At 33.3% G+C, this 15,147-nt stretch overlaps 1 protein-coding gene across 1 annotated transcript; it reads right to left on the reverse strand.

The window, feature by feature from the left end:
• Positions 1-7,141: 7,141 nt before the first annotated feature.
• Positions 7,142-14,813, reverse strand: LOC111366259 (signal recognition particle 54 kDa protein, chloroplastic). The gene is made up of 15 exons (XM_022986985.1): positions 14,617-14,813; positions 14,405-14,540; positions 12,872-12,939; positions 12,681-12,782; positions 11,983-12,135; positions 11,798-11,875; positions 10,851-10,976; positions 10,651-10,753; positions 10,129-10,229; positions 9,338-9,475; positions 9,116-9,259; positions 8,742-8,817; positions 8,106-8,191; positions 7,857-7,982; positions 7,142-7,580 (listed from the first exon to the last, which is right to left on the reverse strand). The coding sequence occupies exons 1-15, from the start codon at positions 14,761-14,763 to the stop codon at positions 7,476-7,478; spliced, it is 1,689 nt and encodes a 562-aa protein (XP_022842753.1). The 5' UTR covers positions 14,764-14,813; the 3' UTR covers positions 7,142-7,475.
• Positions 14,814-15,147: the final 334 nt, after the last annotated feature.

Below are 15,147 nucleotides of genomic sequence, written 5' to 3' on the forward strand. Positions count from 1 at the left end.
ATGAAAAACAACGTATAAATAAAATTTTGTTTAGATAAAATTTTAAAAATAAAAATGTAAAATTCTAATAATTAAAATTTAAAAATCTTAAAAAAATAAAAATGAAGAAAAATAAAATTATAAAAACTTCCAAAAAATAAAAAATTATAAAAAGTAATAAGTAATAAATAAAAATAGCTCAAACTCTTAATGATTATTTACATAAAAATTCAAAAATAAAAAATTAAATGAACACAGATAAAAATATTCTCTATTCACTTCAATAATTTTTATATTTATTTTCATTTCATATATTTTAAATTCAATTTATTATTTATTTTACTTTTGTATTAAGAAAAATATTATAAAATACAACTTTAAAATGTAATATTACATGATAATATATTAATATATAATATATATAATTTTTATTGAATAATCAAATTTCATTGAATAAAATATCATAAAATAATTTTTCAAAACTTCAAATCAACAGTGTTTTTTAGTTTTTATTTTTAAAATAACAAGTTAAACGTGTTTTTAGAAATTTTAAAACAGGCCTCAAAACAGAAAAACTAAGAATAAATTCAATATTTAAAACAGAAAATTGAAACACAAATCAAAAGGACTCACAGTTTTTATATCCAACCTGATCGCTAATCCAATCTAAGCATTGAATCAATGGAACCGTCAAAATCACTGTTGATTTAAAAGTCTAAATATTTTTTGCAATAAATATGAGTAATAATGTAATGAGCTGAAAGTCAAAGTTATGGTGTACTATAAATAAAAATGATGTTTTGTTAAGGAAAAAAAGTAGCACAATAATTAAAAATAATAATGCTCAAGTTTTATTTTATATTTAGTAAAAAAATATATTACGAATTCTATTTTCCTAGATATATTTAAATATTATTAATTCTGAATCATGAAAAGCAAGTGCAAGAAGCTTAGTGTACTCACCTTCCAAATCCTTCTAATCATCGGTTCCATCTTTCTCTTCCTCTATCTCCATCTTCTCATCTTCATCTTACTCCGTGCATGCTCTTTCTTTTGTTGTCAACTCTATGTCGTTATTAATGTTAAGTTTAGCCCACTCTTCAATATTAGAATTTTTCAATTCAACTGCCTTAGCTAGTGCAACACTTATCGTTGTCCTTCACATCATAGATATCTAAGTTGATAAGCTTCTATTGTAACTCAATGGAAAGCAACATGAGTTGGGAGCACTTGCCAAGGAAACAATTTGTACAATTCGCACAATATATCATATAAAACCCGAGTCAGCTCAAGTTAGAAATTGGGTAAAATGGGCCCATGATCGGGCCAAACAGAATAATTTGATTAGAATGCAATTGATTTGATCAAAAATTGGGCTTGATTTGGTCAACCAATAGTTTTTACGCTGAACTGTTGGCCCGATTGATTGGTTTGACCAGATTTCAAACTTATCTTCAAAATTCTTTAGTCTAAGAAATTGAACTTTGGGCCTCAAAGTAACTTAAATGATACCTAGCCACTGGATTCTACAATAGGTTACACCTATTACTGAGCAATAAACTTAGGAGGGATAATCATAAATCGGGTATTAAGTATCATCAATTCAAACTTTAGATTTTAAGTTTAAAAATGAAAAAATCAGGTATTTATTCATTAAATAAAAATATTTTTATTAATTAAATGTAATAAGATTACAATTATACAATTAATGGTCACATGTACATAATTATATGTTACAACTTATTTATTAACACGTATTATCAAATTAATTTGTCACAAATTATTTCAAGGTCACAAATCTAAAATTTTATATATCACAATTTATCTCGTTGGTCACAAATAAAAAAATTTATAAGTCATAATTTATCTATCGATCACGTATTTTCAAATTTGTTAGTCACAAATTTTTAAATTTTAAGGTAGCAATTTATTAGTTAGTCACAATTTTAAGGTCACGGTCCCCCCCCCCCCCCCCCCCCCCCCCCCCCCCCCCACCAAACATTCTCCAAAAAATCACTATTCCATAATATATTTTTATCCCAAAAATAGAAATTAAATAAGGGCTTAATGATCACATGTACATAATTATACGTCACAACTTATTTATTGATTACATATTATCAAATTAATTGGTCACAAATAACAAATTAATTTCTCCCACCCCGCCCTCGCTACAACACCACTACAACCACCGCCAACAACAATAACAAAAAGGACCACCGCTTGCACCATACCACCACCTACAGATTTGTCCTCGTCACAACACCACCACAACCACTGCCAGCAACAACAACAACCAAAAAAGGACCACCACCACACAACCACCACCTGCACCACACCACTACACAATCATCACTTGCACATTAGGTAACCACTAGCCACAGATTTGTCCCCGTCACACCATCACCACAATCGTCGCCAACAACAACAAATTGACCACCACCATACAATCATCATCTGCACCACACCACCACACACAGATCTGCTCCCAACACGACACCGCCATAACAATCGCTAACAACAACAAAACTACCACCACCACAAACCATCGCCTGCTCATCAGATAACCACCCATGGATCAGAATACCTATACTACCACTGCATTATCAAACACTAAAAACCATATATGGGCTAACCCGTCGACTTCAACTCGAAATTGTGAACTTGTATTGCTTGAGCCAAGCATAGGAGCACGTCGTCATCATTATCACATCCACATAGAAGCTAGGCAAATGCAATGGCGCCGACGTAACCACAAATCGCCCCAATCTGTGTGTATCGGCGAAAACACGGATCCGAGCTCAAAGGCACCGACGCTAGAATTGCACGAAGCGATGGCTGCTCATAGCGACAAGCTCTGCTATGGCCTTCGATGATGGTGGCTATGTGTGACAGAGAGGATAGAGAGATAGAGGATGGGAAGAAGAGGCGATCATAGCGAGCGCCGCTCGCTGCTCCCAGCAACAAACTCGTGTGCTCTTTGATGATGACCACCATGTATGACGGGAAGATACATAGAGAAAGAGGGAGAGATGATGGGAAGAAGGGGAGAAGTAGGGAGAGAAAATAATTAGGTTTTTAATTTGGTGAATGGCATAGGGGGAGGGTATATAGTTTAAATTTATTAATATTATTATATATATTGAAATATAAAATTGTTACCTGATTTTTGTATAAATAAACTTTGAACCTTATTTTTGAAATTTAATTTTTAAACACTAGTATAGATGTAAGCATCTCATGAATCATTTATACACCCTGTTTGGCCCCCATTACCTGAAAATGGTAATGGGGGGAATAGTATTTTTTAGAAAAATGAGTGGTTGAAAAAGAAGGTAAAGTTTTCGATTTACGTGTAATATTATTTTATAGAAGATTGTATGGTTGAAAATAGGAGAGAGAAAAATGGAATGTAATGTAATTTAATTTAATGTTAATCAAACAGGGGCATAATTTTCTAAAAATATTTTCAAAAAAAAAATGAAAAAAAGAAAAAACTTATAGTCCATTTTACTTTATTTTATAACTTTATCATGTATTTCAATTAAAATGGATTGAGCATTTAATAAAATTAATAATTTAGAAATATAAATAATCAATAAAAAATAATTTAAAAGATTTAATTTTGTCTCAAAAAAAAAATTTTATAATGTATTTTTAAGCAATAATCCACCGGTTCGACCATTGACTTTAAATTATCAGAATTGATTCTAATAGCTATGCATATATGACTTTAAATTGTTCGAATCGAGTCCATAAAATGAGTAGTGAAAATTGGAATTAATTTTATCAAAAAAGCACTCGGTGTTGCTATCTCCTTTTTTCTCCTTCTCGGTTGACTACGTGTAGACAGGAAATATATGCCAACACTTGGGTTTTGTGTTAAATTGGTCTTCATCTCCTTTTATTTATTTATTTATTTTATCTTATTTTTTGGTTACTATCTTAAGTGAGTTTTCGCGGGATGAAGACTTAATATTGCTATAGATTTTAATAGAATTGATTTTAATTGTACTAAAGAAATAATTGCCGAAGAATCATTTGATGTTTACCAAATCAGTATGTGCTCAATTCAGAATTTGAGGGTTTGATAAATAAAAGATTTCTTTTTATTGATGTATTTATATAATTATCAAAATGGACATTGATTATAATTATGTCATCGTATATTATTACTATTATGGTCCGTTTAATTGTAAAGATGGAATTGAATTGCCTAGAAAACGAATTCCAATGAATTGAATTGTCTAGAATTGTTTTTCTGGAAATTGTAAATTATTGTGTTTGTTTGGTATAATTTTTCACGTGAAAAATGTTGAAATAAAAGTGCTTTTTGATATTCATTTGGCACTGATTTATATAAAAATTGTCAATTAAAGTGATATAATTTATTGGTATTGAGGATAGAATTTGTTTTCATTGAAAACAAAAAATAAAAATAAAAATTCAAAAGGACAAGAAAATCATCCATCTTTTGGTGTTCGTTTGGCTTTGTTTTATATGAAAATTGTCAATTATAGGAATTTTTTTATTTTATTTTATTTTTACAAGAATGTACAGCAAGCATAGCCCTTTTAATAAAGTTAAGTGGACATGGTTACTGACTTTCACTTGAGAATGTAACTAATGCACAATATCTTTATGACGCGAGTACTGTTATTTATTCGAGTAATGTTATTTAATTTTTCTGACGTTGCAATTTCAGTTTAGGCGGCACTAGATAATAGGTTAAATGAAATGGTGAAATTAAACGAGTTATTTAATTCTATCTATCAATTAATATCAATTAGCATCACCTAAACTGGGGTTGCAATCTGAATGAGGTTAAATAGGATTACTCTATTTATCTAGAGTTTAGATGATTGTTCTATGTGATAGTAAAATTATTATCACATTATCCAATAATCTATGAATGCGTTCTTAGACATCGAATATTACAAAATGTGAATATAATCATCCATCACATGAATTGCGATGGGTAAGCACTGTTTACAAATGACACTATTGTTATTATTTTGACATATTTAGCATATTATATTGAATACAATAAATAAATTTTATCACATACCTCGGTATATCATACATGTTTTACAGCCTTCTACATTAAAATACGTGACATCGCAACAACTTCACAAAAGAAAATGATCTAAAACCAAATGGAAGTAACAAAACTTAGGTAAAAATTATTGCCTTTAAAATGGCAATTAAAAGAAGCGAAATTCACTAAAAAAAATTTATTTTTACCAACAATTTTGTCGTAAAAAATCATTATTGGTTTTTTTTTTTTTTTTTTTTTTTTAAAATTTTTTTTTTAATGGATATGGCGAAAATTGCGCCAACCACAGCGGCAACGTTCCCGAAACCATAACGGCAGTTTTGATTGTTTATAGAGTATCCTTCCTTGTTTGTTCTTCTTTAAGTTTTTCTTCTGCTTCGGCTTGTTTCTGATTCGTAGTAACACAGTGTAAATATTTACTATTTTGTTAAAGATATAATTTCATGTCAATTATCATTCAGTAAAATAGTGGCACATTGACGAACAAGAATTTTGAAATCTGACATTTTGCTTGAGTTTAGAAGAATTGAATTTCTCGTATTTTTGAATTTTAATACTTACTCAGTATTAAAGTTTCATCTTAAATTTTCACACTCGTTGAGAAAAGTGGGAATCGACTACATAAATCACTTCCTATCCCTATACTCTATCTATAGCTAGTAAGTGTAAGAATGTTGATATCAAATCAATGGCTTATGCAATTGAAAAATCCAATCCTAACTTGAGGAAAGAAAATAAATCAAATACAAATGAAATTTAATAATAAGTTTGTATCTTTTCTACTATCCAAATGTCATATCATCGCATGTTTAAAGAAGACACAAGTATCTATATGGTGAGTCGATAAATAATATCTATTTTTACCTTTAAATATTTTAAGTTAGCAATTTTTGACGATACAAAATCAACTTGAAAATAGTTATTTAGCTCTTTTTCTGCATTGGCAGCTGGAAGTCCTTCTTGAGTTTGCCATTTACTATAAAAAAAAAAAAATCTCTCTTTATCAATTCCTAGTGTAATGCTAATTTGCAGGAAGAATACAACAAATGATGTGTCAAAAAAAAAAAAAAAATGAAAAAACACTTGGGAATTATGGACACCTTACCTAACGACACGTGTCCAGAAATGCTTACATTAATAGAGATCTCAACTAAGTTTTAATTTTTCCTATCAACTTCCCTGGAAGATTGCTCAAAACTTATGGCCAAATGGTTTCCTATTTTTTCCCTAGTGTATCATTCATCATTTATTTCTATGTCAATCATGTAACATAGTTCATACTTTGTACGTATCATAAAACGCAAAATCATATATGATATAAACGACCTGCTACATCCTGCATTGATCAGGTTATTTTGTAACATAAGTTGGAAATTTTCAATATATTCTCATTTTATCAAGTCGTTACAAGCAGTGACGGACGCAGACATTTGAAGTTAGTAGGATACGATATTGTTGTTTGTTTTTCCGTTTGAGGTGGTTGAATCGTTGAAGGAGGGAATCAAGTCAAGAACGGTTGTCAAGAATGAAGCAAATTATTGGGTTTTGCTTCAAAGTTTGAAATTGGGAGCGATCGAGCTGGGAGTTGGGATTGAATTGGGAGTGGATCGGTTTCTTGCATTGAATTTCAATTAGCTTTCTTTGGATTGGAATTTGGGTTTTGAAAGTTGGGACGGTATAGGATTCTTTCAATTGGAAACTAGAACCGTTTTTTCATTACTCCATTTTCAATTTTTATTAAAAAATAATAATAATAATATACAAATCATTTTTAATTGGTGGGTCATGTGACCCACCGGGACCAAATGTAGGTCCGCCATTGGTTACAAGCATTGGTCGGATGAGTGGTCTCAAAGTATTTTGATATATTGTATTTGGGAAATTTTACATTTTATTTGAGTTCGTTTTGCCCATATCCTTCGGAATTTACTAAAATAATTCTTAAGTAATATCATGTCACAGTCTTGATGGTGAATCAGGCACTCAACACAATAATAAGTATTATTCTCTACAAATTTCGAGTTGACTACACAAATTTATTTTATTTTTTGGAAAAAAAAAAAAAAAGACACTGTTAACATAAGTTAATAAGACAATTCCACAATAAGAGTAGAAAGGGAAATTAAACAGTAGAAAATTAACCTATACATGTAACTGAGTGGCAGCACCAAAACCAATTTTGAGCAGTAGATAATATCCCAAGTCCCAACTAAAACTATGCATTTGATTTCTCATCAAAATCTATTATGACCTTCAGCAACTACTATTACCAGCAGTCCCTTTTTCTCAGGAGAAAAAAGGGAAGAAGAATAAGAAAATTCTTGAGGAAAAATTTCTTCAAGTTTACTAGAGAGCAAAAATGGACCCGCAAGTATAGTAGCAAATCATATGAACATTGAGCTTTAAGGGTCTTGCAATGTTGAGTTTGAAACTTTTAATCTTAGTTCCCGGCCCCAAAACCACGAGGACTAGGTCTTGCCGACGAGTCTGCAAATTGCTTCCTTGATTCTGACCTTCTTTTTCTCCTTGCAGTGCCAGGTGGAGCCTGATTCAAGGACGGAGAAAAACCACATCTTAGTCATTTGAACAGTATTCACGGCACACAAAGATCAGCTTAACTTTGTGACTAAGCAGCAGTGTGACATTCTGACACCATATTAAGGGAATTCATGTAAAATATAGTGATAGCGGGACAGCCGTTGGGAACACTAAACAGATCGATGGATGGAAGAACATACTCGACCAGTTTTTAGAACTAAAAATTGTAAGACTGGAATTTCAGATGAAGTGCATGCATGGAATTTACAACAAACTTAAGCACCTTTTGTTCAGATTTGAGTGCCTCCTCAAGATTGTTCAATGCAGGGAGGGATCCACCTTCCATTACACCCATTAAATTCTTCATACGAACACGCATTTGGAAAAGTTGAGCAACGAGTTGACTCACCTGAAAATTGATATTACTACAACATATCAGTTATGTAGCAAACATTTGAATTCTCGGGAAAAGAAAGAAACATCTTTTCCTTTCAGGACATCTACATTATTGTTGTGCTCCCTCTTTGAATACCTGTTGCTCGGTTTTCCCAGATTCTTGAGCAATTCGTTTCCTTCTACTAGCTGATTCGGCCAAGAGTTCTGGTTTCTCCCTCTCCTCTGCATATAAATTGATAAAGCAGACGTGTCTTGAAATCATCGGAAAAAATATATATGAGGAACACTTAAGTTCTTTGTTAACCACTAGTATTGCCATAATCAAATGTTATTATGAGCATTTTCTATTATTCATAAAAAGGTGAGAAACATTATATATGTATGGAACTCAGTCGAATACAGACATGGAATAAAATAAAAAAGTAACTGATCAGATCTGGGCTTCGTAACCCTCATCAAATAAAAGTTCACTACCAAACCTTGTCATAAAAGATCAAAAAGTCCAACATCATTTTGTGAAGCTACAGAAAGTATTTTGAAAGGTCAACTATGGAAACACATTCTAGGACCAGCAAGTAACAACAGAAGAAGATAATGAGATCATCTTCATCTCATCCTTTTATGCACTTATTTCACCCGATGACCTTTTTTAAATATTTGGAACAACTTAGAACAATACTTCTAAGATTCGAAAATAACACTAAGCAGGTAAAGATGCTAGTATTGTTCTCTGCCAAAGTTAATTGCTCTTAAGATAACGAAGAGAGATTACCAGGGGTCATTGCCTCAATCATTGATTCCATTACTTTCAAACTCTTTTCCGCCTCTCGAATTTGAGCAGGAGTGACCTATTTGAACACCAACAATTTGGAGATTAGATCATGCTTCTGATCCTGGATACTTGTAATGCCTCTCAATATTTTTAAGCAGTAAAAAAAAAATTACAATTGTGTTTTTCCTAATGGTCGATTATCCCCTCATAGTTCAAAAGTGGCTCACCTTGCTATAATGACTCCCCATGGTTTATTGTTTTTTGGAGAAATACACAGAGTTCAAGCTTTCCAGAAGATTATTTAGGCAATGAAATTCTGTTGCTGGAGTAAATAGTTACAAGAATAACATACTAGTAAAAACCTGGTTTTATACCTTCCCCATGCCAGGAATCATGCCAATAACACGAGACATAGAACCCATACGTGCAACAGCACGAGTTTGCTTCAAGAAGTCATTGAAATCGAACTTCGCACTCATGATCTTCTTCTGCAATTCTTCAGCATCTTCTTGGCGCATCTGCTCAATTCTTGCAGTCATATCAAATAGTAAATTTTGCAAGGAAAAAAAAGGAAATTCATATTGATCGATACTCACTACTTCTTGGGCTTTCTCCACAAATGATAGAACATCACCCATTCCCAAGACACGCCCTGCCATGCGATCTGGATAAAAAGGTTCAAGGTCCTCCATGCGCTCACCTCTTCCTACAAGCTTAATTGGCTTTCCTGATACCTGTCATGCTCCAATTAATATTTGGCATTAAAAAACTGAAAACTTTCCATAATTAGAAGATCGACAGTTGTCAGGGAACCAACAACTAAATAATTTTCTTCAATTTAGGACCCCAGAACGGTTGGGAACAGCAATACAAAATCAGGCTTCTTCTGCAAGTTTTGTTAGAATTTAAAACTAATTACATGTAAGACCAATTGGTTGCTTAATTCACCCCCACTACGTTCAATAAGTATCAGACGAAGTGAATCTCTAGAAAACACCGGGTAGAAAGTAACACCGACATTGACGCTTAAATGACTTCAACAGTAGTCCTGGATAATATAATGGTTAGAGTTTTTCACAGGTAAGATGTCATTGCCTATACAATTACATTTTTTGATCTTCCTTCTTATTATGTTGTTTAGTCCGTGGCGTCTTAATTTTGAACATTAAATTCGGCAAATTTATTTAACTCACTAATAATCTTCCATTTCTTCTAAATTCACGTGATAATGCATGTCCTCTGGGTTTCCATGCAATAGTAAAAGAAAAAGAGGAGCAGCATCTCTTTGAAAGAAAAGGATTTTTTTTTTTTTTTTTCACGAACCATTTTTTTCCAAGAGGATGAAATAGAGTTGGAGAGGATGCATTCAAGGAAAAAGAAGCCTGACCTCTTTCACGCTCAAGGCTGCTCCACCTCTAGAATCCCCATCTAGCTTTGTTAAAATGGCACCAGTAATTCCAATTTCAACATTGAATGTCGTGACCAAGGCTAAAATATCATCAGTGAAACTTATAAGTCACAAAGAAGAGATCTTAAGAAGATCACAAAACTTTCACGTCCAGTGCAGAATATATTGATTGTTGAATAAAGAATCTCAAAACTAATTGGTGTTAAATGGAGAGGCCTTACAGGCCCATATACTTATGTGGGGCCATATATCTTAACCATGACCATCGGTGCTTGTGTAGCAAATCTGGTTAAAACAAGTTACTACACATTTGCAGTGATATTTCTGCGTATGCATTGAAAGTTCAAGTCCAAGAAACCATTATATTAATGAATACAACAGCATGAGAATAAATTTCCACGTCAAGGGGACTGCACATGCTCACACTACAGGTTTCACAACATTTCTACAAAGGCCATATATACTAGTGAAATTTTCCGACACTTTAATAAGCACACATACCAGCAGCTTCTTGGCCAGTCATTGCATCCACTACAAGCAAAACTTCGGTGGGATTTAATACTCGCTTCACTTCTTTCAATTCATCCATCATTCCTTTATCAATCTGATAAGAAGCAGATCAAGCATTTAGCATTTAGTTAAAATAAGACATCACTATCACTGAACTTATCTTGGAATTATCACATTCACAATGATATAACCTGAAGTCTTCCAGCTGTATCCATTATCACCACATCTACATTCTTCTTCTTAGCTTCTTCCAAACCTTGCCTAGCTATGTCGGCTGGTTTAATCTCAGTTCCTGCTGCATAAACAGGCACCCCAACCTGTTTAAAGCTTCTCAGTGAGTAAGAGAACGAATTGTAAAGTCCGAACATTAAAATGAAAGGAAGGTATTAAAAATTGGGAACAAGATATATTATTGAAAAATGCTTGGAACGTGTTTTAGTAATATGATTTCTTCAATAACACCTTCATCAAGGAGAAACTTCCATCCAATTTTACTTACAAGGAGATTCACTTACAGCACCTATGAAAATCATCACAGGAGTAACTTTGACTGAAGTGGATAATCAAGATAAAATGCAGGACTTTGAACCATACAAGTGTCTCTGAAACATGAAAGAGATAACAATTTTTGCTGGATTGGTAGTGGCTTGAGATCCACAAATCATATAAGTAAATAGATCTGCAGAAAACTCAGACAGATAATTGCTAGACTTCTTGCAAAAATCATTTGAGCACATTCCTGTGGTCTGCATAATTCAATAATCTTTCCATTGGTTGAAAATTGCTACAATGAGATATTTATCAATATTCTCAACTCCCAAGCAAAACAAGTAGGAGAATTTGAAGAAAAAATACAGCCGATGAGTTTTCTAATCATGTCTAAATATTATTTTGTGATGCTCCTCTCTTCAAACAACTTTCATTTGAGCTGCAGAGTTAAAGCAAGTAGATCTATGGTCCCTGATTTATATTATTCCATTAGAGGTATTAGAAATCCTTTGTCTTATAACTTCTAGATAGAACTAAAGAGTCATGGGTGGTAAATCATCCACGTTCCTGCTAGTTAAGACTTTACAGAAACTCACGGTATCTTGGAAAATTTGGGGAAAGCAAGCCCTTGCAGGAAAGAACAAATTACCTGTTCACCTAAAATAACTAGTTGGTCAATTGCAGCAGGTCTGTACACGTCTCCAGCAATTAGCATGCAACTCTTCCCCTGTAATTAATGCAACCATTGCTTGAGTAAGGTGAAGCAAGTATATACTGCATTACAACCTTCAAGACGAGGATTGGGTATAGAAAGATGGATGAGTGAACAAGCACCTGCTTTTTAAGATATAAAGCTAACTTGGCGCCGACTGTCGTCTTTCCAACACCTTGCAGCCCAGCCAATAAAATTACAGTTGGACCAGATTTTGCGAACACCAACTCAGAAACCTCTCCTCCCATTAGTTTCACTAGCTCATCGTTTACAATCTGTGTCAATCAGAAGTCAATTCAAAACAGTTCTTGCATCATAATATTCAATTTTGGCAAACAATATTACAGTTCTTGCATCATAATATTCAATTTTGGCAAACAATATTTACCACCATTTATGAATAGACCCCTTTCATAATACATGATTTTGGGTTTATCGATTAAAAAATTTACTCATCAAGTCATTTGGGTGTGTTATGATGGTTCAAAGATCTAAAGCTAATAAATCAGACAACTTCACAAAGTTACTTCGCTAATAAAATCTCTAATAATGAATTGGGTTGGAGGTGAAGAAGGAAAGAAAAGATCGCTCTAATAATTCCTTTTCCAAATGATGGCAAAACATTTGGAAGAAGAAATTCAGGTATAATAACAAACCAAGATCCCCATTAGTAATAGGTCTTGCAAGACCTCACACGTGGTGGAGTTATTGAGAGAAGGCTATCAGCAACACAATGACTCCACAAAAAAAAGTATAAAGCTACAAAGACGTTAAAAATCTAAAATTGTAATACATTGGGGTCACCAATGAGTATGCATACCTTAACCAATTGCTGATCTGGTCTCACTCCTCGAATCAAGCCGGTACCAACTGCTTGATCACTCACAGCTTGAACAAACCTTCTTACAACAGGAAGGCTAACCTGTAAACAAAAGTTGTAATCCCATATATGTGAGATGCCAATTAGATATTAACACATTAGTAACACTACTATGATACAGAGACACTTGCATCAGCTTCTAGCAGAGCTCTCCTGATGTCTCTCATAGGTTCCGCAATATTTTCCTTGGTCAAGACCTCTGAAATGCAAAGAACTCGAAGAAGTTAGTTATTACTATTTACAAATAACATCAATAGCCATATTTCGTTAATATTAATAGTAAAAGGGAAGGGAAAGGTAAGAACTATGTACTTCCAGATCAAGTGATAAGCCAAAGAAACCACATAAGCTGCAAGCATATACAAAGATAAGAAAAGTATGTTAACAAAAATGCAGTTTCTGTTATGGCAAGAATTGCCCTGAACTGTTTGATAAAAAGCGGTCCTCTGGTGACTTCACTAATTGTATTAAGGTTGCGGATTAGATTCTTTTAGATGGTATTAAGCTTGAATTTGGAGGCCCATCAGCAACCTCGCACCTTGCAGGTTACAGAATTTTCTTCACTCAAAATCATCTAGTTAACTTTAGTTCCCCTCTCTCAATTAGTTCTTCAGATTTCTTGTCTCTTTCCGTGCACCCAATGCTCAGCCATGTCATAAATGGCATTATTTAGTAGCCCCTCGTTATTTACGTGTGACTCTACGTCAACTACACGTGTGTTAAAAAACCTTTTGAACTTGTACACACCAATTCAAATTCTCAAACTGTAGAGACTTATTTCACTCACAACATGGTTATATTATGTATCAAGTCTGATTTAGCAAGAATATCAACCTCTACAATCAGTCTAGTACATGCATATGTAACACAACTGTGTACCATTATTCTCCATCACACTTTTACTTGCAAAAAGCAGACTGACACTTGTACCCTCGATTTACCAAGCCTATACATCCTTTCACTTCAAAAAATAGTTTCAGTTCACAATTATTAGGTAAAACATGAGACTTTTTACACATTTCTTCAGAAAGTGCAAATCATAGATTCTGTTGATATACTTACTGAGGAAGTGTTTTCACCAATAAATAAACCTACCACAATAACTGTGACACACAGTGTTTGACGCACTAAGAATGGAATGGCTTAGAGATTAATAAAAATTCATTGGGTGCCCTTGGAATGTCTAAGATACCAGTAGGTGGAATTGTGAAGAGAGTTTATTTGTAGTAATAGAGTGTACTGCGGGCTTAAGTTTGTGAAGTAAAAACCAAATGCATTCCTTATATTGATACATCTTCTTGAAATAAGAAGGCATAAAAATCTCTTGGCATTCGTAGGGCATGATTTTTCAGAAATGCGTAAATCATGTGCTGCTGTGTACACCCAACTTCATTTTCGCGTCAGTTTTCAGTTTTACTTCCTAGTGAATGGCAGCAGGATTGTGGCACTGTACATGTCAAGATTGGATTTCAAGACTCTGATCAATCCCCATTGGGGCCCTCCTTTTCCTTCCAATTAACTAGATTCTAACTCTTACAGAACTCCATGTGCTATTAGAAGAGATTCAAAGAAGACGATGTAAACCAGGTCATTTCATGTCTAGAACAATGGAAACTAAAATGACGCAGAAACAATATAAGGGGGAAAAACTAAAAATTAAAAACCTTCTCCCTTGAGCTTGTTCCAAGCAGATTCTAGTCCGCTCGTGAGCTGACCGAACATTTCAGCCCTCACAACTCCCCTCATTTCCCTCCTAACAGTAACACCCTTATTCGCATTGATCACTCCCCATAGCTCCCTCTGCATAAACTCGAGAAAAATTACTTAAATGTTAATAATCCAAGAACTAAGCTATAGTTATGGTTTTGGGACTTACAGAGAATGAATTTCTTGAAGAGAAAGAGAGGGAGTGACTCGAGCCGGTCCATGAAGAGATTTTATTGGGAAATCCGAGGGGTACTTTGTGGAGCGAAGGTGAGAAATGGCGGGAAGCCATAGTCGAGAAATTGGCTGTGGTTTCCATGAGAGTAGAGCGAGAAATTTTCTTTCTTCTTCGAATTTTTATTATCCAGTGGAATCTGTTACCCTATCTTCTTGCTGTATTGTCTGGGTTAATTATTCCAATTGTAAATGTCTTTAATTAATCATCCAAATTTAAAATATTGAGTTTTAGCTATTAAATTTTTTAAAATATCAAATTTTGATCATTAAATTTTAAAATATTAAATTTTGATTACTGAACTTTAAAAAATATTGAATTTTAATCATTGAACTTAAGTTCATATTTTCGATTGCTCACTGAAATTTAAAATGTCGAATTTTGACCACTGATATGTCTTGCGTTACTCATTAGCATAACTGTTGAATTTTGAAAATATCGATTTTATAGTAAATAATGTACACCGTT

Source organism: Olea europaea, chromosome 17 (genome assembly GCF_002742605.1).
Source record: "Olea europaea var. sylvestris chromosome 17, O_europaea_v1, whole genome shotgun sequence".
Classification (NCBI taxonomy): domain Eukaryota; kingdom Viridiplantae; phylum Streptophyta; class Magnoliopsida; order Lamiales; family Oleaceae; genus Olea; species Olea europaea.